Here is a 23050-nt window from a genome sequence, read left to right as displayed (position 1 = left end):
TACTAGTAATTACCATTAATTTAATTCATACTGCTTATTAACAGATAAGAGTTTATGAGGTCAGGAAGCCTACAGTTGCATGGTAGTTGAGATAAGTCATTAATTTTACAATACCAAATTATTCATATTTGTTTCTTACAGTCATGATTTTGTAATATTCTGATGTCTGATAGATAAGGTACTCCTTTTTGCCTACATGGGAAAAGTTAGGGGAAAATAAACTAAATACACTGGAATGATCCACACTAAATCCCATGAGGACATATTTAGCAGATACTAAATGAGAGATAGCATCCTCTACTTTCAGGTGATATTAAATTACTATGCTTTAAGGTCCTTGCACGTGCAGCACTTTCTCACTGAGAAACTTAGTGCATACTACTCTACTGTAAGTTCAGGTGTTAGCTTACTGCTCACTTACTGCTTGCTTAGACAAATTGTAAAGCAAAAAGTCACCTTATACAGAGAGGAGAGGTTATTTTCACTGTAATCTCTTAAATAATAACATTATTAATCTGCACTTGTAAATATGTTAGGTTCTTAATCTTGGCTGTCTTTGAACCTATGCATAATTCAGAAGTGTGAAAAGCTCTGAATTAATCTTACAGAGTTTTATCTCTGCTTGGACTTTGGTGAGAGTGCATGTTCCCTCGCTAATACCAGAATAGGGTGTGAGGGTGCTGGGTGATGCAGCAGCACAGAATTACCCTGGTGACTGTTACCTGGAAGGGAAATACAGATCACTTGATAGAAATGTCCCTGTTGGTTTCCAAGGTTTTTTACCTGCTATTATATTCTGCTGTTTGCAGTTATTGTTCAGGTTTCCACAACTGCTGAACAGAATTGAGTCACATTTTTTTCCCATGGCTCCCAGGCTTGAATGTGTTTCAGCATTAAAATAGAAAGAGAATATAAACTTAATTTTGCTCTTATCCCATGTGAGATTTTTGGTAACTCTGTTGATTAGGAAATAACATTCTTTCTCCGTTTTTATTTGCTAACTTAATTAATAGTTATGGAAAAAAACTGTTAAACTCATCAGCCATCCAGCAGTAAAATAAATTCTTTTTAGGCATGCTAGCTTACTTATCTATAGTTGAATTTTTTTTCTTTTTTCCTTCCTTAGCCTCTTAGTAGAAGTTTGAATGCTGATGTGCCAGAACAACTTATAACTCCATTAGTCTCATTGGGTCATATTTCCATGTTGGCTCCAGACCAGTTTGCTTCTCCAATGAAATCTGTTGTTGCAAATTTCATTGTGAAAGATCTCCTAATGAATGACAGGGTAAGATTTTCTTTTTTTGGTAATTCCTTGCTCTTCTGTTAGCCTGTTATTTTCTTTATAGAGATAATAGAATAGAAGGGAATAGAAGTTGTTTGGGGTTTTGTTTTGTTTTGTTTTGTTTTAAATGGGTTAATAAAGGAATTCTGTAAATGACTAGCACAGTAATACTGCATTATAAAAGATCTTTGTGTGAAAGAAAGCTTAGTCCGTTACTTTTTTTTCCATTTTTGCCTCTAAATTTTCTGTATGGCTTGAACCAGTTCTTAAACTTACATGAATGTCTGTAGTCAACAGGTGAGAAAAATGGAAAATTGTGGTCTCCAGATGAAGAGGTTTCACCAGAAGTACTAGCAAAGGTAAATGATCAGCTGTCAGTAATGTGTATGTTTGAGAGTAAAAATCACTTTTTTTCCAAGTTGTGCGACAGAGATTATTAGAATAAATCCCTTTTAATACTTTTGTATTGGTCTCCTTAGAATATGCAGTGTTCTAGAGTTTTTGTGGATTATACACTCAGTTACAGAACTGGTAGAAACTGTGCACTTTAGTGTCTTCACTTACTGTCATTAATTATGCTGAATGTTGAGAAAATTGAGATTCAAAAGTTTTAGTTTTCCTTATAAGAAAGGTAATTTGGTTTTCTAGACTGTAAACGTATTTGAAATAAATTAAGACCTTGATGACTTTTATTCTTTCATCTTTATAGGCTATTTACTGTGAATCTAATTATGGCCATTTCTAGAAATGTTTATGTAGTTGCTCTTATTTTTAATTATGTAGCAAGTACCCTGCACCCTCTAGATGCACTTGTGAGAAGACACTGAACCATAGTTGAAATGTCCTGATGTCACAAAGACTGCTGCTTCCTTCTTCACTCTGTAAATACTCATTGCTTCATTCTGTTCCTTTAAAAATATTTCAGCTCTAATAAATAGGAGCCTGGAAATTTCAGTTTTACAGCAGTAGGTTTTAGTGCCTTATCAACTTCAGGAAGTAAGTTCATTGTTTGTTTGTTTGCTTGTTTGTGTTTGATAGGTGCAAGCAATTAAACTTTTGGTGCGCTGGCTGTTGGGTATGAAAAACAACCAGTCCAAATCTGCAAATTCCACACTCCGGTTATTATCAGCAATGCTCGTCAGTGAAGGAGACTTGACAGAACAGAAGCGAATCAGGTCAGATTTTGTTCCTTTCAGGCTTCCATCAGTTTTGTTGTAGGATTTCAAATAATATTAATTCTTTTGGAGCTTTAATCTAACTCGGAACCCTGTAGATATCTCGATAGTAAAAGACAATTTAGGGAGTAAAAGACCTGCAGGAGTATTTTTGAAAACAATTGAGTGGTGAGATTTAACACACTTATGAGTTGGATGATCTTGGGTGGAGCTTCTTCATTCCAACAGTGAGGTAACTTCGCATCTTATATTGATTCTGAGGGTGAAGGAGGGAATGAGAAAATCTGTGGCAAAAGTGTTGCTTTCATTTTAAACAGTGATATGAAAACAAGAAGCTTGACTCTTCTCATTTCACTGTTCTACTGGAACTAAGATGTTTGTGGGGAAAGCAGAGCACCTTATTTTCACAAATTTGACTGAGTTAATTTAGCTTGATCTGAAGCTATAGAACTGTGATCTGATCTGACAGAAAAATCTTAATTGCTCATTGATCTTGTAAAAAGAAGAAATGGTGACATGAAAGTGATTTAAGGGTCATTGTGGTGAGTTGGTTTTTTTTTTCTCTCCTGTGTTTGTATAGTAAATCGGATATGTCTCGACTGCGGTTAGCTGCTGGTAGTGCTATAATGAAGCTTGCACAGGAACCCTGTTACCATGAAATAATTACCCCAGAACAGTTCCAGCTCTGTGCACTTGTCATTAATGTAAGTAACTGCATTTGAATTGATGTTACTCTTAATTAATTGAGTTTGGAGTCCTTACATCTGAGCTGTCATTGCTGCTACATTGAGTATTTTCTGTTCCTCACTGCAGCTTTCAAAAGAATTCTTGAAAGTTCAAATATTTATTGTGCTGTACCTGTTGATATTTTTTAAATGTCTCCTCATAATTCTACTTTCAATTCCTTTTTTTGTTTTGCTTTTGTTCTTTTAAGACTAAGATTCTTATGGTTGCACTCTTATGCTTTATGTTGCTATAGGACGAGTGCTACCAAGTGAGGCAGATATTTGCCCAGAAACTGCATAAGGCACTTGTGAAATTACTGCTCCCTTTGGAATATATGGCAATCTTTGCTTTGTGTGCCAAAGACCCTGTGAAAGAGAGAAGAGCGCATGCCAGACAGTGCTTGCTCAAAAACATCAGTATACGAAGAGAATATATTAAGCAGAATCCTATGGCTAACGGTTAGTATTTCAGTAAAATAGTTAAGAATACAATAGTCAAGTAATAAACTGGAAGGAGTAATCATTAAAACTTAAGCAAATTGCTTTTGTAAAGAAACACTTGGTAACTTTAATTTGTTTCCTCATCTTTATACTAGACACATTCAAATCTAAATTTACTTAGTTTAGCTTTAGCATAAACCATAAAATACCTCTCTGTACATTGCTGAGAATTATCCGTGTTAAATACAGTGCTGTTATTGTGGTAGTTGTTTTTCTCAAAAAATAAGATTTTGTTTTCTGATATCTTAGGCTTTATGACCCTCTTCCTGAAGTAAGACCAAGTAGTTTTGTGGTAGTGAAACTTGTTTGTTTATTTTTAATGATATGTGAGAAGTAAAATCTGTAAGAAGAAAATGCAAGTCTAAATTTTACTTTCTGTATTTGAAAAAGTAATACTTTGAAAAAGTGTTTCTTGTGATACATGTGTGTCTGTAATAAAGAGGTTATTTATGATTTTTTGTTACTGTAGAAAAGTTGTTATCCTTGCTGCCTGAATATGTGGTACCATATATGATTCACTTACTGGCACATGATCCAGATTTCACAAAACCTCAGGATGTTGATCAGCTTCGTGATGTCAAAGAGTAAGTGTCAAATGATTCTAGAAGTGTTGTGCCGAGAATTTTTCTGTGCTTGGGAAAAAACTGATTAGGAAGAGGAACTCTTTGTTTTATCAACAGTATTTTGCAGAACAGTAATCTTGGAGATATGTAACCCTTTAACCAGAGGAAGAAGGCATCAACAACTGCTTAGCAGTGTATTCTGAAAGCCCAAATGATAGCCTATAGGTCACACTGTGGTCTATCAAATTAGTGACTTGTCTAGGCTTCTTTTAAAGTAAATTATTTTGGATTCTTGTATGGGTGCCTAGGAATATTTGTAGAATTTCCCAATACACTTAAGAGATGCCAAGTAATGCCAGTTCAAATACTTCGGACCTTATACAATGCAGAGCTTCTCCAGGAGTTGAAAATGTAATGCCACTGATGCTGGGTCAGAGTCCTACTTCAATGGAAGCTTTTTTTTCTTTATTCTTCTATGCACACCTACTGGAATACATGCAAAACTTGATTTATCATTTGTGCTACACATCCACAGTGCAGACAAAGTGCTTGTTAATGTGTCCAGCACAAATCATTGCACACAAGCCTGTCATACAGAAGCTTGTTCTGTACTGTTTCCAGTTTGAAAACTTCTTGTATGCCTTAATAGTCTTAAATACCTTAAGTATAATTTTTGTATTCCTTTGTGTCTTGTAATGAATTTTTTAAAATAGTTAAATTTTAACACTTTTAAAAAATTGTTGTAGCATCCCCCCTTAGCTTTAGTGTTTTGGTTTTGTTTGGTTTTGTTTGTTGTTTTCTTCCTGTATTTATTTTTGGTGGAACTGTGAACTGGTGTTTTGTTGTTACAAAGTCATTTATAACCACACTACAATACACACAATCAGAAAAGCGGTTCATTCTTGGCATAAATAGTCAAGTTCATGTCAGTTCTTTTTGCACCTTCATCTGTGAGAGTGAAGAAAAGTCTGATTCTTTCTTTAAATGAAAAACTTAATTTTTTCTGCTTTCTGAGTTACTTGACTCACACCTGTCAGAGCCTGGAGCCAGTGAAGATTTCTTATCTAATCGTCAAGATCATCTACATTTTGTCCCAGGACTCCCTGTTCCTGGCAACACCTGAAAGCACTCTCCAGCGTGTACTTTATCCAAAATGCATGGAATAAGTTGTTATTTGCAGTTAATACTTTCTCTGGGAAGTGGTTTCTAGTGCACAGAGCTTTTTTGAACACCACTTGTGTAGCTCTCCTTTGTTGTCAAATTTCCTCCCTCTTGTTTGTCACAGGCTAGCTGAACTAGCCGGAAAGGACTGCTCCAAAGAAAGAAATACTCTGTACAGGAATTTTGGCAGGAATACTTCTTTGAAGAGTCTACCAAGATAAATGCAAAACATTTTTCTCATATAATGCAATACAATGTTTCTTTTAAGAGTTCTGAGAGTCGTAGTGTTCGCTTTAAAGTCTTAACATAGATGCTTGCAAACTTGTAAAAGCAGACTGACAGTGTGTTGTAGTTGTCTCCCTAGTTTGTCTTGGTTTTATGTGGCCTAAGTAGCAGGATCCTTAACCTTAATCTGTGATATTTATTCTTAGGAAGTTTTTTAAGCTTGTCCTACAGAAGTATATTTGGGTTTGAGGTTTTTTTTTTTATCTTGACAGTGTCTTTTTCTTCTGAATTCATATTCCAAAAATACTGAAATGGGTACAGAGAATGCACTTACTTTATGTGACTTCTAGGTTTATATTTTTCTACATGAAATCCCACTGTTTTTCTGGAAGGGTCTTGTTTAGGATTGGTAATGATTTATTTAATTTATAGACTTAGTGAGGAAATCAAGCTATTGAAGTTGACCTGTGTTACCTGGAATAACCAGAGTAAAACTTGTCCTCAGTAGTAATCTTTGGATGACACAGGGCTTTGGAGAAGGTGAGTCAGGGTGGTAGGTTATCAGTCCTGTACTCATCCCATTTAAGTTCTTGAGAATAATGAATAGATGGATGTGAAGGTATTTAACACATTTATTTACTTATAACTTTTGTAGCTCTTGGATGCAAATCAGAATATAGACATTTTATTTGAACACCAGATAACTATTTGAGTGTTTTGATGGAGCACGACTCTTTTACTTTGAGTTGTTGAGAGAAATGTTCCTTCATCACTTGCATAACAGTTTTTAATTGTGTGAGTTAAGAAGATTCCGACTTTTGGGGAGAAGGAATTTTAATGTTCAGTCATCCTGTTTTTGTTGTTTTTTATTAGCCACTTTCTACAAGGTAATCTGTCTTCCAGAGTTTCAGAATTAAATTAGCTACTGGCAAGTTTGCATTTCTCAGACCCACCCATATGTCTTTCCCAACTAAGTATTATTTTACAATATTATGACTGTTACTGACTTTCTAGCCACGTGCAGCTCGGAAGCTTGAGAGCAAATAATAGCATGGACAGACCAGTTGTGCTTTATATCATAGTTGAAAATTTTGTTAAACTTTTAGTCAAAATATAATGGGTTGCCCCTATAAACAAACTAGATTTAAAGAAAGAGAATTTGGAAAGCTAATTCCATTATGTCTATCTGTAAGCATTTATTTTCTTTCTATATGGAGCAGTAGCAAGAATCTGATCTCCTCAGTTCTGGATCTCCTCTCCTGTGCGAGTTCTAGTATTAAATAAGCCACATAGTGTGGGTAACTTTCTGGCAGCAGTGTGATTTGCTGAAGCCTGTTTGAGCGTGGTCGTGGTACATTGTCGATAGGAACACAGACATAGCCCGAGGTAGTGATTACAGAATTTCATTCAGATGATGGTAGCACCTGAATTCTTGCTTCTATTCATATTTGGAAGAGAAAAAAAAGGTTGATTGGTTGGGCAGTGTTTACAGATATAATAGCAAAGCACACTAATGTTAAAGGTCTAGGCTCCATTTACACCTTTGCATGATGCCTTTTTTTATGATATCTTCAGATTGTGGTTTCTTAAGAAAAAGTTAGTACAGCTGACAGAAATTTTTAAAGACATTGTTATATGTGGGAGCTGCAGTATAAAAGCTGGAATGTAATTGCTTGTGGTTTTCTGGCTTTTTAGGTGCCTGTGGTTCATGCTTGAAGTTCTGATGACAAAGAATGAGAACAATAGCCATGCCTTCATGAAAAAGATGGCAGAAAACATCAAGCTTACCCGAGATGCTCAGTCTCCTGATGAGCCAAAGGCCAATGAAGTAAGAAATGCAATTCAGATAAGTGCTGGATGATGTGCTGAGAGTTTCGCAAGCAGTTGATGAACAGGATTTGCAGGAAATCTGGAAGCACTAGCACAGACGTTTTTCTGGTCTTTTAGAGAGAGTGTTAATTGCGAGCATTGTCTGTATGTTACCAATCTCATTCTTTCAGAAACTTCCTGACCTTACCCAGCACACAATACCTAATGAAGTTAATAAAACAAAATCTGTTAAATATTTAGTTACTGCCTGTCTGTCTTATATTAACTCCTACTGCCCACTTTACTGACATAAGTTAACTTCTGCTGTTGAGAGAAACACTGTATTATATGGCTGCTGTTTGATGTATTAGTTTCTAGCAGAGATGAGATGCCATTTATGGGTTATTTGATTGAGCAAGAGCGTAGGCATGTGAAGTATTACTAGCTTTTATTAAATAACATCATATGAAAAATGGGGACTTCTGTATGTGTTTGAATAGCCAACAGTGTGAGTAATGATGTAATTAAAATAATCACCACTGAGGACATATTTTGTAACATATAGATTAAATTTTTAAAGAACTGCATTCTCTGTACAGTCTAAAAAGAGTAATTCCAAAATAATACTTTCCTTTTTTTCTTCAGAAACTTTATACAGTATGTGATGTAGCACTGTGTGTAATCAACAGCAAAAGTGCTTTGTGCAATGCAGATTCACCGAAGGACCCCGTATTGCCAACCAAATTCTTTACACAGCCTGAAAAGGTAAATTTTTAAATTTAATTTTCAAAGTCATAAGGGGAAATAACATGAAGAATGAGTGAGAAATATCTCCATAGCGTAATATAATAATAATAATTTTCTGGACCAGACCTGATGTTTTGATTGTACTGAAAAATACATTTCCATTTTTTGGTGTCTTAGACTGTTAATTAACAGCCTTTCCAAAGTCAGTTAAAGCAAAATTTACTTTGCTTATTGAACTGTGAAATGCAGATGCCATGGTGACAGGCAGTGGTGTCTGTGATAGCTACCTGCATTCAGATTTAGTGATTTGGTCTGTGTGAACTGTATTCAGAGTGGCAAAGGTAGTAAGAAGTAGCAGCTTCCAATTTGTTTAGAGAAAACGGCACCCCTTTTCCTCTCTTTGGACTTCCCACTAAAAAGATGCAAGTGAAAAATTAGGGAAGGTAATTAATTAAGGTTGTGTCATTCAAGAAGAAAACATGTTAATCTAAACTTCAGTATGGCATACTGTCATTTAGTAATGTTCACTGCAAATCTTCAAAATGCTGGCTTGACCTGTCTTGGTTAGATAGTTTCATTTGTCAGCAGGTTGCATGGTATGAAATACCTGTAACACTTGATAGTAGCACCTAATTTGAGAACTCAGTTGTGTATATTAAAAAAAAAACAACAGCAAGATTGAGAGATCAAACACAAACTGATTTTTTTTTTTTATACAGGATTTCTGCAATGACAGGAATTACATTTCAGAAGAGACAAGGGTTCTTCTTTTGACAGGAAAGGTACTGTATTTCGATAAGTTACAGTTCTTTGAATATTACTTGATTTTTATTTTTTTTATGTCCTTGAGTGCTGTAGTATAAAAATTGTATTAAGAATTTGCATACAATAATTTGTGATTCTTTTATTTGATGGTTTAGTTAACAACTTTAACATACTACCTGGTAAGTACCCAACACCAGGGTTGTTACCTGCTCATTGAGGCTTAGGTTCTTGATTAACTAAAGTTTTTCACATAACTCCGGGGTTTTTTTCTTTATTCAGGTAAGCATGGCATAAAGTTATGATGCAGATACTTAATTGTTGCACCACTAGCATTAGAGGTCTTTCAATCTTAATATTTTTAATATAGCTGTTAATGCCGTTACATTTGTCTGCAAACATCTGCACCTTTTTTGAACATCTCTTCTTATTTTAGTTGTAATTTGGTTAATACTTTCACAGGGGAGAGAAAATACCAAGGGGATGAGAAGGTGGGGAAAGGGGGGGAACAAAAAAACCCCATAAAATCCAGAACCTGTTTTCTTACCTTTTTCCCATCAGTTGTCCTTTCCTGGGATTCTGAAACTGTCTTTCCTAGGTTCTAGTTAAATGATGATGGAATGCTTTTTAGTCTAGCTCAGAAAATTAGCATTCTTTTTCCTTGAGCTTAGTGAAAGAATGCTGGGTGAATCCATAAAATACAAAAATCCTGAGAACAGTATAAAACCATGTTTTTAACATAGGTTTCATGTGCATTTCTTAATTTTCATGTTCTGTGTTCCATGGACTGGTACTGAGTAGGTTTCTACAGTCAGAGCAGAATTTTGTGGTAGTTGTTCATTGTAAGGGTAGAGACAAATGATCCTTTTGTAAATAGCCATATAAATATGAGAATAATTTAAAATTGCTTCTTCTCACGCTGATTTTTCACTTGTACAAAAAGTTTCTGCTATCAGAGCAGTTCACAGGGGTGAGGTTTGCTCAGCTGGCAGAGCCCTGCCTCTCCTTGCTTCCTGTGCACTGTGCCACAAGCCTGGATGCTACTCGGTGAGCTGGCTTATTGTGTTAGGGAGGGAGGAGGCAGACAGAAGACCACCTTCTTTAGCCACAGCGGTACCAGAGCAGTGCTTTGAGTGTCCTCAGAAGAGTGTATCTGTCTACTGCTGTAATTGTTTTGCCTCTAGCAACATTCAAATATAATTAATTGAGCATTTGTAACTTTGAAGCAAGTTGAGTTGGTTTCATAAACTTACTATGTTTCCCTTTTGATAAGGCATTCAACAACTCAGAGAAAAGCTACATCTTTAATAAAACAACTTGCTTATTTGAGGCAGCCTTTTCTCTTGCATTGTGTTAAAATAGAGGAGGGAGGGGGGAATGGCCAGTCTCAAGCTAGTATTATTTAGGTAATTTTCAGTGGTGTAGGAAAACGGACATTTATTCCATGCTACAGTAGAATGCACAAATGCTTCTTTTTCTGTCTACTTCCATTTTGGAAAGCACAGATGTATAAGGCTGTCCCACTGGCTCAGACCAGCAGTCCTTTCTGGCCTGATACTGTTTTTCCAGAGGGACCAAACCAATGTGATTAGGGAGAGCGTGCAAGTCTAGCCACTTTTGGCAGTGTGTTCCCCTCACAGGCCCCCAGCATTCATAATTTTTTTAGAATGGGATGCTGGAGTCTGCATCTGTGCCTGTTGCTTTTGTTGTCTGCTTGTGGACCTGTTTGCAAATTGGCCTGTTCTGGTTTTGGTCCTCCTGATGCTCTGCCTTCGCAGTCTCTTGTGGCAATAGACACCTGAAATTTGCAACCTGCTGGTTGTGCAGAAGCAGTTTTGTCTCTTCAACATTTCCTCTCTTCTGTTAGTTGCACCAAATGCCTCCTTCATTTTACAGACCGCTCAGCAAATAAAACATTATAAGAATAATATACTGAAGTAAATGTTGTGCAGTATTAGCACTAGGATGATGCAGCTACTGAACACGTGCTCAGTAACAGGCCTTTTCTACAGAGATTGTTGGGTTTTTTTACTGGCCAAATGTTTTCCGGCATCTGTGGTATCTCTCTCCTGACTGCTCCCTCATAACATCAACACATGGGAATTAATTTTTCTTGTGACAGTGTCTTAATGAATTAACTTGTTTCTGAGGAAATGTAAAATTACATGAAGAATGTGACATGCCAGTTATGAAAACTTCCTTGACTTTTCTCCAGAGGGAGAATAAAAAACTTGCTGCTGCCTACCCAGCCTGACCAAATCAGTCAACAGACACCAGCCATAGCAAGATCTGAAATGCCAGCACTTGATTGGAGAGCCCCAGAATAGATAGATGGGTTTTTTAAGTGAAGATGAGGTCTGTAGCTATAAACTGGTGACATTGTGTTTGAGACTGTTAATCCAGAGGACATAGTTTAAAATACTCAAGAAAATATTTTTTAAACTTAAATATGTATCTGAAGTTCCCGTTTTTAAGATTAAACTTTTTCTTTAAGCCAAAACCAACTGGTGTATTAGGTACAGTAAACAAACCATTATCTGCAACTGGAAGGAGACCGTATATTAGAACTACAGGATCGGAGACTGGAAGCAGCATCAGTGTAAACTCTGAGCTGAGCTCTTCTGCAGGAAACAGATCAAGGTACAGGAGTTTGGAATTCATTGCACCAACTGTTTTTACTTCATGTGTGCTTGCATGATTTGGAACAGGAGATGATCTGGTGTGTGTGCCTATGTGTTTAAAATCTCCATCTTTGCTTTCTGTTTTTTGTTGTTGTTTTGGTTGGTTGGTTTTAGTAGACAAAAATTCAGTACAGTGTTTAGGTGTGGCCTACCTGTAATTGCATAGAACACAACAGAAGAGACACCGTGCTGTCTGAAATTTTGGTGGTTAATATTCATAATATTTTTTTACATCAGAAAAATATATTAATTGAAGAGACCAGCCATAATTAATACTAAACAGATTTTGCAACTCTCACGTTTTTGATGTATGAATTCGGATTAATCCTGATTGGTAACAAGGAACATTTTGATATAGGTAAAATATTCTGACCTATTTAAGAACAATTAAAAGCTTGCTGAAGAGGACCAGGCTCTCGGTGGAAAGATGCAATATATAATTGTAATATTCAGTCTTTCTTCTAGTAAGTGTTAACTTTTATGTGGATCCAGAGTTTTCAAATTTGTCATCAATCTGGAGAGAAAGAGTTTACACTTTCAAATTTTAAAATTGTGTAATTTGTTTTGGAGTTTATTAACTGGCTAAGATAAAGGGTTAAAAAGTAGAGAAAGTTACCTCTAGTTGCTGCATTTCCTCAGGCCAAAGGGAAGTATAATTCAGTTCAGAATTTGTTCTGTAAGTGTGCATGATGTATGCTGTCATAATCTTGATTATTTTTTAACTATTTTGTTTTTAAATCTGTTGTATGTTTGTGTATATTAACTTGAAGCTTGAGCATTGCTGGTCTTTCTCTTTCTTCGCTACCTTTGCCAGTGTTGGGTTTTTCGATCTGGAAAAAGAACACGGCCTCGTTTCGAGCATTGGTCTTAAGTTTGCAAAAATAATTGTCTGGCATTGTGCCTGTGAGACAGGACTTGGCTCGGTGACCAGCCAGTGCCTTTCAGACCTTTCCCAGTTCTGGGAAAGAAAATGGAATTGTGGACTCAGCACATTTGACTTTTTTCTTTTTCTTTTTTTTTTTTTTTAAACTAATTTACCTTGTCTGCGTCGTTTTTTTATTTTATTTTATTTTTAATCAATTGCAAACATTTTTCGTTTTTTGCATTATTTTGGTTTTTATTTTGTCTTCAATTATGCTACCAGGGAACAAGTTTCAGATATATCAGAAACTGGGGTCAGTGAAAATGATGAAAATCCAGTGAGGATTATTTCAGTCACACCAGCAAAGACAGAGCCTGTGAAAAACAAGGTACGTCTGGAGATTTTTTGGACTCTGTCTCTATAATAAGCTTGGTATTTGGGGGTTTATTCAGTACACATCACTGCAGGTGGTCTCTGAGGAACTGGTAATGTCCATTTTCATTTAATGTAGTTATATCACTTTCTTAGCCCAATAGAAGACCCCTTATTTTCAAAACTACTATTTATTTTATCCAGAATAATAGAGCTCATGCTCAAAAATATAGCACAGACAAATTGGAAGGGACTTCCTTCTTTTTTCCAGAATTCTAAAGATTACTACCCTTTATTCTGTTTTCCAGTATAAGTAACTGTGAGGCTGTAATTCAGAGTGAAGGTTGACACTTGTAGCTTTAACTGAAGATACTGCCAGGAAAATGTCAAGTGGTCCTCTAGTGTGAAATAAATACCTAACTTTTGGGTTGTGTCACAACTAAAATATTTAAGCTTTGAGGATTTTTAATGCTTCCCCCCACTTCCACTAGAGAGAGATGATCATGCCTGAATCATATTCACACTCATGAGCTAATGAAGAAGAAAATAAATCTTGCCCAAATCTCAATGTATGGTTCCTTTATTCCTTCTTTTCACCCAAAATAGGCTTCTTCTGAAAAATTAGAATAGTTAGGCAAAGCATTTATAAAATAAATCTTAAGATGCTTTATAGTTTCTTGAAACCTGACTTCAGTTGAAATTTTCAGTGTGGTTATCTGATCTTCTATCTTGCAAATAGAAGTTTAAGTGTCTGCTATGAACCTGCTAGAACAGCAATGAAGATCACAGAGTCTGCCTGACTTAAACATTTAAGAAATAATGGTAGAATATTTAACAAAAAAAAGTCCTTGGTTCAGACACAGCACTTACAGCACTGGGTGGCCTTAATTGATGTGTTTGGAATTGCAAAGTCAGCCCAGCCGTCCTTCCTCAGTGCCTTTTCCTCTGCCCCCACTACGCTCAAATTAGGGTCCAGCATCCGGTTTCTTCCTCTTTGTTTCCATATGAACACTTTTTTGTGTAGAGACCTACATTGCCACCATCCTTTCTGTTCCATATTTACAGACACTGCTTCATTGAACCCCTTCCACTACATTGCTGAGTGTAACGAGGAAAACATGCATATAGGCCATAGCTCTTCAGACATGACAAAGAAATAACAAAGACAGCAAGTTTGTTTGTGACAAGCTCTTATTCCCTTTCATTCTCTGCAAGCTTTGCTTTTCTCCTTTTACTGGTATTTAGGGTTTTAGTAATCTGCACCTTTACTGCAGGTTGGTCTCAACATTTGCATATAATGAAGTCAGTATTATTTGCTGTACCAAAATCATGCCTCTTGCTCCTTGGTTCTTTCCTGTCAGTTGGCAGAGAGGCAGTAAAAGGAGCTTGTCGAGAAGAACAGCCATGGGAGGAGATGGGATTATTAATCTTCCTGTAATCTCAACTAAAGATTTCAAGCAACTAAAATATACATTGTATGCAGATATTAACGTTGCACACAGTGCAGAAAATCTTTTTGCAAGGTTAATGTCTGAAATCCCATTTAGTAAAACTTTTTACTAGGTCTAAGAACATGCAGTGTGTTTTTATAAGCACACTTAATGTTTTATTACCTCATGTTTGTTGGAGGGAGGTAACAATTTGAGTTTGCTTTTGGGAATCTCTTTTAATTTTTTTTTGTCATCACATTGATGGTTTTTATTTTCTAGGAGATGAATTCTGATCAGGCTGCACAAGGAAACAGCACTGAACGCGGCAAAAAAAGAACAGCAACAGCATCTGGAACTGAGAACATTCATCAAAAACCAGAAGAAAAATGTGTAGATGAAACAGGACCATCACTCGCAGCAAAAACCAGGAGAGGGCGTCCAGTCAAACCCGAACCTCAGGGTACCACTGCAAAAAACGAGGAAACAAACAAACCACCTGTTAGGGGAAGGAAAAGGGCAGCGGTCAGCCAAGAAAGTCCAGGAAGTTTGGAGGCAGGTAATGCCAAAGCACCAAAACAGCAAGACACAGCAAAAAAGCCAGCAGCAGCACAGAGACAAATTGATCTACAAAGGTAAACACAAACAAATAAGAAAATACATGGGTGGGTGGGCCTTTTCTCTCTCACTGCACTGATAAATTGCTTAGTCTTTCAAGAGAGGAATAATTGTCTACTGCTGTGCAATGTTTGTTTTATACATAAAGTTTCTTTCAGTCTTCGTAACAAATTGCACTATCCATAGCCTTTAATAAGCCACCTGTATCAGATAGCCTCTGTAAAATATGTCGTACCTCAATGTTTCTTGGAAAAAATACCAAAACATTGTTAACGTTTTTCAGAAGCCAGGTGCTTGGAAGTGATGGAGATTCACTGTTGGAGATAGACTCCAGTCCAGAAAGTTCCCAAAATGCAATGGATCTTTTTAAGGCCTGTGGGAGCAGCCAGGAAGATACTGAGGATACAGAGATAGCAGAGGGAGGCTTCCTTAAGGTGTAGCAGGCATCTTCTATAGGACAATTCTGTGTTTTATTGTAGTTTATACAGTAAGGAATCAAAGAAATTTGTCTGTCTTCTAGAAAAATGTATGTAAAAAGAGTTGTGTCTGATAGGTTGTGGGGTTTTTTGCTTTTAAGTAGACATGTACAAGTTACTGTAAATATATGAAAAATACTTGAAGTAGTGCTTGTTCTTAAGTAAAACAGGCTATTTTGGTAAACTGAGTTAATGAAATACAGTTAATTAGAATGAGTTGCCTTCTCATTCTTCGATTCCAGTGAAAGCCATGAATAAATGTATTTCTGTTTATGCTGAGAAAATGTTATTTGGTTATGAAGTTGTTATTCCATTTGTGTATTTCCAAGTTCATCAGGAAGTTGTGCTATACAATAAGGAAATTCAGTTATATGCAATTAAATCTTCTCAATCCTTGAGAAGATGCAAGGCAGAGTTGAAGACTCAAGGTATAAGTAAAGAGTGCAAAAGCTAAAATGTAAATAATATAGGTAGGATTCTGATTCAGAATCAATAGTAGTGTCCATGTCCTTACAACTAACTTTTTTTTTCCTTTTCTCCTCCCAAAAAAGGTAAAAAGAAAACTTGCTCGCAAAGGGAGGAAATGAAGGCCAAATAAAGGCATGCTCCAAGCTTCTGCAAAAACTAGGATTCAGAAATTTCCTGTATAGGAACTGAAATTACTTCAAAAAACACAGCTTTCAGCTCTGAAACCAGAAGGAAAATTATGCTTCCCTTTCACGTGAATTTAATCCTTCTCAATGGAAATGTAAAGCAGAAACTCTTGAGAAAGAGGCTAAAAGCATCTGTACTTATTTCCCCAGAGACTTTTTTATGAAAAGTCAATAATTAAGCAAATTGCTTAACACTTGGTTCCAGTTCCTGCATTCTGGAGTTAAAAAGTGTATTTACACCTTTAATTTTCATGCTGCATTTTTTTTAAAGAAAGTCAGAGGAGGTCCTTACACTGACATTGAAAATTCATGATCCTAGAGCCAGGTATTCCCATGTTTCACAGCAAAAGTAGAAGTCTACTGAATGGATTTTAATAAACAAGACTAGAAGGAAAAAATTTCACAAAAAAGTTTTTTGCTTTACTTTTGGAGACTGTTTTATGTATAATTCTTTCTGCCTGCCTACTTTTCTGCAAAAATAAGATGTACAGATTTCAGTTCCCTGCTATGAAAAGTCATGTGGTGGCAATTTTATAAATGTTGCTTTCTGATTTTTATCAGAGTGGGAAAGTAATCACTTAAAATTATTATTAATTTGCAAGTAGACATTTCATTTTTTAATTTTCCCTCCATTTTAGTTTAATATAATTTGCAATAAATGTACATATTGATGTTTGTTTTATAAAAACATATATCACTTTTAAGTGTTTTTACTCCTGCGGTTCTGTTGGAATATTCTAAATTTTAAAGGAGTAAAGACAGTCCAGCATTTGATTTTATAATGTTTGTCACCAGATTTTTATTATTGATGTAAAGAAAAAAAAAAGTCAATTTTTAAAAATAGTTGGACTTTGGCAGCTTTGTAAGGAAAGTTGGAAATGTTTAGGATTGCTCTCAATTTTAAGCATTGTGCTGATTGGAAGTAAGTCTGTTTTGCATTTTGTCTTCCTGTCCAGGCTCATTTTTTAATGTTTATTTTAGAAGATTGTTGCATCAATATTATGTTTCCTGGCATTGTTCAGCATAGATACAGTGTACACTTTTATGTACACATGATCATATTTAAGTTTGTTGCATAAAATAAACGCTTCTAGGTGTCAAATGGCAGTCCTTTTTTTAATTATTATTCTTTTCTTTCACAGAAAACTACTTGCTATGTTTGTGCGTGGTCTTGGATGTTCATAGAAATACGGTGCTGAGCAAAGAGGTTGTAATGCAGATGGGTCTGTAGCTTGAAAGAGGGTTGGGGTTTAGGTGCAGTTACAGGGCTTTGTCTGGTAAAGTTGTATGGGCAGAGGAGGCTTGGCCTGCAGTGACAGTGGAAAGTTCATGGGTCTCCTGGTGCTTCAGCTCTGCACATCTCTGCTGCAAATGGTTTGGAAATGCCTTGATTCCTTGTGGAAAAGCTGGATGCTGGTGACATTAGGATTATTTGCTCTCCTAAAATGGATAGGACGTGGTTGTGTGCTCTTAAACACTGACCAAGTCTCTCTCATTGAGTGTTTAACTGGTGTTACAGTTGGTTTTCCTCTGAGAGGAAAGAGAGAAAACCAGACTCTTCACAAAGCTTTGTATGCAGCTTTTTCTCTAACCCAGTGGCAGTGCTTTGACCTGAAGGGTTTGAAATGCATTTGACAGAGGGAGACTGGGAGATTTTGAAAGCATTTCATTACACACCCATTTTTGTTTCTAAAACTGAAATAATTTCTCAAGGTGGATTAACTGATCATAATGCAGTTTCCTTTTAGTGCTCTTGTCAAATGCTTCTCCCCTCATGCAAAAGTTCTGGTATTTTGGTTTAAATCAAATTGGTTTTGTTAGAAGTTTTCGGGTGCTACCTAAAAAAGAAACTCTCTTAGAAATGAGCTCAGGTACCTACTGGTGTGCCTCTAACAATGGTTTGAAATCTGGACTTGACAAATCTTGCAAACACTCAGAACTGTTTCCAAAAGCTTTGATTTTTGTGAAGTGGGTAATTGTTGGGGGGTTTTTTTGTTTTATTTTTTCTCCTTTTTTGGCCAGTTTTTAATCAGTTCAAATGTTAAATTACTCAGGGAATCATCATAGAACAATTTGGGTTAGAAGGGATTTCTGAAGGTTTAGTGCCATGCTCAGAGCAGATTTTCAGTTGTGTCTCTACAAACGGTTACGCAGAGTTTCTTTCTTCTGCTTTCTTTATGGCATTTGAGGCATTTGAGCTACCTCCCTATCTTGATTATCAGTATAGACCAAGAAAATCGGGGCATTCATGCACCAAATTCTGCTGAGCAGAAATGCAGCGTACAGACTGCAGGAAAGGTCTAGTGGTGGCTCGCTGGTTACTCTTCAGAACTTGCCCTGGACAAGGTTCTGTACAGATTTCTCTGCGCGCCCCACTACTCCCTCACCAGAGTCCTGAGGGCACAAGTTCTCATCATCTTTAAGTTCCCATCTTCATACGAGCGTGGCTTTGTTTTCTAGCAGACACACATTTACTTCTCTTTTCGTGTCCTCTGGTGCCTGGACTGCATTTCTTTCCTAACAGCGAGACAAGAAAGCTGCTCTAAGAACTTTGTAACATACTAAATTAAACCACTACCGTTCAACAAAATTAAGTCTGAATAGTTGTTTTAGGCAAAATAACAATGTTTTCTAGAGCAATCTTAAACAGGAAAAATAATACACGTTACAAATCTTTCCTTGCGCATGCTGACAACCCTGTAAGTTTTACAACTGATAATAACAAATCCTTGTCCAAAATGCACTTCCAGCCATCAGATACTTAGCATGTGCTATTGGACCAGGCTTCAGCATCAGAATGGCTCTTGAGTTTCAAGGTAACTGATGGGGCTGTCACAGCTGAACTGTCTCCTCTAAAGAGCCGAAAAGATTTGGGATCACCAAACATTTGCAATACAGAGGAAATTTGCTTCTTTAAGAAATCATCCCTGTGGATCCCAGTTCGCTTGCATATGTGCTCCGTTACTGTATTTATCAGCAGTGATAGGTTGGTTTGTGCATGGAAATCAAGTCCCAGATCAGTGCTTAGGGAAGGAGCCCAAGCTGATGGAGCTGGACTATGAGGTCTCCTTGCCAGCCAGGCTGCAGGTGTGCAGAGCTGAGAACCAAGCGCTAGTCCCAGAGGTTTGCAAGGGGAATAGCAAGGTGTTAAAGAGCAATTAGCAACATCCATCTGTACAGCAGCACTTGTATGTCCCTTGAAGCCTTCTCCTGCTTACATTTCTGATGGGGAGGGAATCACCCTGCCGATGAATACCCCAGGTATGCAGTCAGAGGGAAGATCAAATCCTGAGATAAAATACTCCTGAACTTCAAAGACCAGCAGCAGCTTCCATTCCTTGTGGAGTTTCTAAGCCTGACGTTCCCTGGATTGATTTCCCATGGTTGCTGCCTTCCAGAATCCCAGACCAGACTTCCTCAGGTGCACAACTGGAAGTCCTGGTACAGAAGCAGTGGCGGTGGCTGACAGCCCCTCCCTTCCTTGCTGCACAGCCTGGGTCAGGACAGAGGAGACACAACAACTTCTTCCTGCAGTTTTACCACATGAAAGACCAAAGGGAGTGAACAACCCCATTTCTCCCTTCAGCCCCATGCTGTGATCTGCTTCTGACTGAAGGTGGCTAGTCCCACAGCTTCACAGAAATTCCTGAGCACCAGCTCACCACGGTGGCCCACAGGATGACTGCTTCCACAAATTTGACCCGCCAGAACTTAGAATTCAGAGCAGGAACATCTCTCACTCATGGGCAAGCTCCCAGCCTTTCTTTTCTGCAGTACAAAAGGAAATAAGCAAGTTTGGGGCATTTGCACCTGCTTATAAAGAAACAAGTGGAACCACAGCAAGAGGTTGGTTCAGACAACCTCCCCATCAGATGCAAAATTGCCAAAACAGCAGCCATGCTACTCTAGGAGTAGCACGTCACACTTCCCCAAAGACAACGCGAGCGCGTTCCTCAAAGCCTTGGTGTCGCCTCACAGGTGCTTGACACAAATGGCACAGGAGGAGTTACTGGAATTGCTGCCCACAACAGGCAATGTGCAGCGATGATACATACCGCGGCCCTGGGAGAAGTCCTGCTGACCTGGTGGGAAGACCTCTCTGACCCACAGCAGAGCATCTTCTCTGGTCCTGCCCAGCAACGTTCTGGCAAACTTTGGAAGTCATGACCGATTTGTAACTCAGTGGCACTGCGTTGGCAGTGGTACACTCCCAGCAGCAAGAAACACGGCCAAATAATTGCATACACTGAGCGTCCTCCCACAACCAGATTTGTTATTTCAGCAGCCACAAGAGCTCAGATGTGTGCTCATGACGCCCCATGGTGGGCGTGCTCCAGAACAAGAAATACATGTTTTGCTCCTGGAGTTCAGGCCTTATATTCCTCTCTCATTGCCCAGGAAGCAGAGGTTGATTTATGGTGACCCTGGTGCACCAAAGCTTCTGAAGCAAGAGATGGTGAGTGATTACTGCCGTGGAGCCGGTGGGTTATCACCACGTGCTCTAGAAACTTCACAGGCAGTAATCTGATTGCTTACCTTGGCATCGCATGGTTGCAACAGCTGTAGCCTGGCACCATACCCCAAGCAGAGCTGCAACACTGAGAGTATTTTGCCCTGTGGTACAAGTGAAAACTCAAAATACCATTGGCTTTGCTCTGTATTCAGGTGCCTCTGCATCATCCCTCTCAGTTCTGCCCCCAAACCAGAAATGGGGTGAGCGTAATGCAAGTGGGCCAAGAACCGAGCCATCGGTCACCTCTCAGGAGGTTTAAGTGCTGTCTCCAGAGCACTTTAATAGCCAAATCTCCAAATACTTTAGGGATATTTTTCTGATCATCTGGACTATTACAAGCTATCACAGGAGATCCAGCATTGCCCCTTCACCCCTGAAATTAATGTGTATTTTTAATCCTTTCTGGTTTCCACATGTCTATGAAATACCAAACTCTCACAGACTGTTCATACAGTAACATGGTGGCATTTACAGTTGTCTTGTGTTGCCCATGAGGTAGACATGGTCATCTCTCTGGATTTCAGAGTTTCAGAGCTGTCTTCCTGGTAAGATCATATCAATGTATACAAATGCCTAAAGGGGCGAGCGTAAGCAGATGGAGCCAGGCTCTTCTCAGTGACCTCACATGAAGTTGTGCCTGGAGGAACAGCCCCATACATGGGTGGGCGACTTCTTTATTGGAGCATTTGGCTCCAAGTCCTCTGAACTGCTGATGTTTGGCAGCTTCTATCGAGCATTACTTGAGCTTGGTTTTTCATACCCGAGGTTGTGTTATGAGCTTCACCTCGCAGTAGGAGCTTTTCCTTCTCGTGTTCTCTTCCTGCCAGTCCAGGCTTGGTTTTTATTTTGCCATGACAGGGGTTTGTAACACCAAGTTGACCGTATCAGTGGCACTGGGATCCAGTAATGACAGCCTGTGGGAATAACACACAGGTTTTTTTGGTATAATCTCCTGCAGCCTTCAGGCACCAGCCCAGCCCATGCACTGATGTGGCAGCTGTTACTGAAATCCTTCTAAGTAGGATAATGGAGGGAGCTTTGACCTACTTAAAAAAAAATTTAAAGCAATATATTTAGTTTATGATGAGTCAGACTGACAGCAACTTCCTCAGTGTCCAAGCAGGTGTGAGTGTGATGGTTTTCTTGGGTTTTTTTTTGTTTTTTTTTTAACCTTTTTGCTATTGAGAGGGCTTTGTCCTTTCACAGCTACAGGCTGCGGCCTTTCTGTTTAGTTACTTTTTTGTGCAGAGACATCACCATCCGCAGCACCCCCTGAGCCCACAAGTCACATGAGGGACAGCAGCTGCCTCCAGTTTTGGGTTTTTGGGTCCTCCCCCCCTCCGTGTTGTCTGACTTGGTGCCCTTTTGGTAAAACATGAAGGGTTTTCACTCCATGTGAACTGACCACTTTGGCTCCTCTAACCCACTTTCTACACAAATAAACCACCTCCTGTCCACCACGGCTTCTCACAGCACTGTGAAAACATAGCAGCCACCACTTTGAGGAACATGGGGGACCCTGTGTCTGGTGGTGGTTCTTCAGCCTCGCCTTCAAGGAGGTTCAGATCTGTGCTAATGACAGGATTTCCAGTGCTTTTTCTTTGATTAAAAATGTTTATGTGCCTGGCTGCCCCCAATTGCAGCATGAAATGGGAGCAGCCAGGTTGAGGTTTGCCTTTTGAACCAAAACCCATCTTGGACTGTATCGGCTCATCTGCTTCTGGGCTGCATCAGCAACGTGTTCCTGCTTCAAGGCAGCCCCCTCATACCTGACTCTGTACCCAGCCAGGGGGCAACATTTAAAATAGGAACTGCCAAGCAAGGGCTGCTCCCATCATCCAGGAACACTAATGGGAACCTCCCAAACTTCTCCCGCAGGCCTAGCAGGAGCCTCAGCACCTCACTGCCCATCATGTTCTTAACCTGCCAGGAACATTTTGTTGCACAAAACAGCTCCTCACTCACCTTCCCCACAGCAGCAGACTCATTTTTCCCTCCACATCCCAGCCCATCACCCTTTATTTTACACCAGGCTGTCACAAACACACTTCAAGACTGTATCTGTTTCAACACAACGCAGCCACTAAGTGAAGCAACGTAATTTATTTGACATTATAGCAGAAACAGGCGCTCCCACTCCAGACCCATACCTGACCTTAAAACAATGAAAACCCCTGTATTGGCAGTATCAGTGTTGCCTGCCCAAGAGCTGAGCACATCAGCATTGCAGCTGCGCAAACAGAAAATGAAGCACAGGAGGAGGCAGTGAGCACCATTTGTCCATTTCAGCTGTGAACTGCTCCCAGTTTTGGGGTGCTGGAAGAAATGACAAGGCTGTCGGACAACTTTGCAAGTATTTCAGTATAAAGCAGCTCTCGGTAACTCATAGCATAGCAGTGGCTAACTACAAGAAAAAGAGAATAGGATTACTTTTTTTGAAATTTCTAAACTAATGGGCAGGTAAAGAGAAGCAACCCCCACCTGCAGCAGAGGGGCTG

General features: G+C 38.5%; 1 protein-coding gene across 1 annotated transcript in view; it reads left to right on the top strand.

Moving 5' to 3' along the window:
• The window catches only part of PDS5A (PDS5, regulator of cohesion maintenance, homolog A (S. cerevisiae)), a 46543-nt gene extending 29402 nt beyond the window's left edge, over positions 1 to 17141 (top strand). The window contains 13 exon segments of the mRNA XM_010193798.1: positions 1127 to 1285; positions 1573 to 1641; positions 2321 to 2457; positions 3038 to 3161; positions 3437 to 3641; positions 4153 to 4267; positions 7328 to 7460; positions 8087 to 8206; positions 8908 to 8970; positions 11445 to 11590; positions 12776 to 12881; positions 14575 to 14927; positions 15938 to 17141. Coding sequence (XP_010192100.1) covers positions 1127 to 1285; positions 1573 to 1641; positions 2321 to 2457; positions 3038 to 3161; positions 3437 to 3641; positions 4153 to 4267; positions 7328 to 7460; positions 8087 to 8206; positions 8908 to 8970; positions 11445 to 11590; positions 12776 to 12881; positions 14575 to 14927; positions 15938 to 15941 — 1734 coding nt within the window. The 3' untranslated portion in view covers positions 15942 to 17141.
• Positions 17142 to 23050: the final 5909 nt, after the last annotated feature.

The sequence above is a fragment of the Mesitornis unicolor genome, unplaced genomic scaffold (assembly GCF_000695765.1).
Source record: "Mesitornis unicolor isolate BGI_N332 unplaced genomic scaffold, ASM69576v1 scaffold5471, whole genome shotgun sequence".
NCBI lineage: Eukaryota > Metazoa > Chordata > Aves > Mesitornithiformes > Mesitornithidae > Mesitornis > Mesitornis unicolor.
This window is presented reverse-complemented; position numbering and strand designations above follow the sequence as displayed.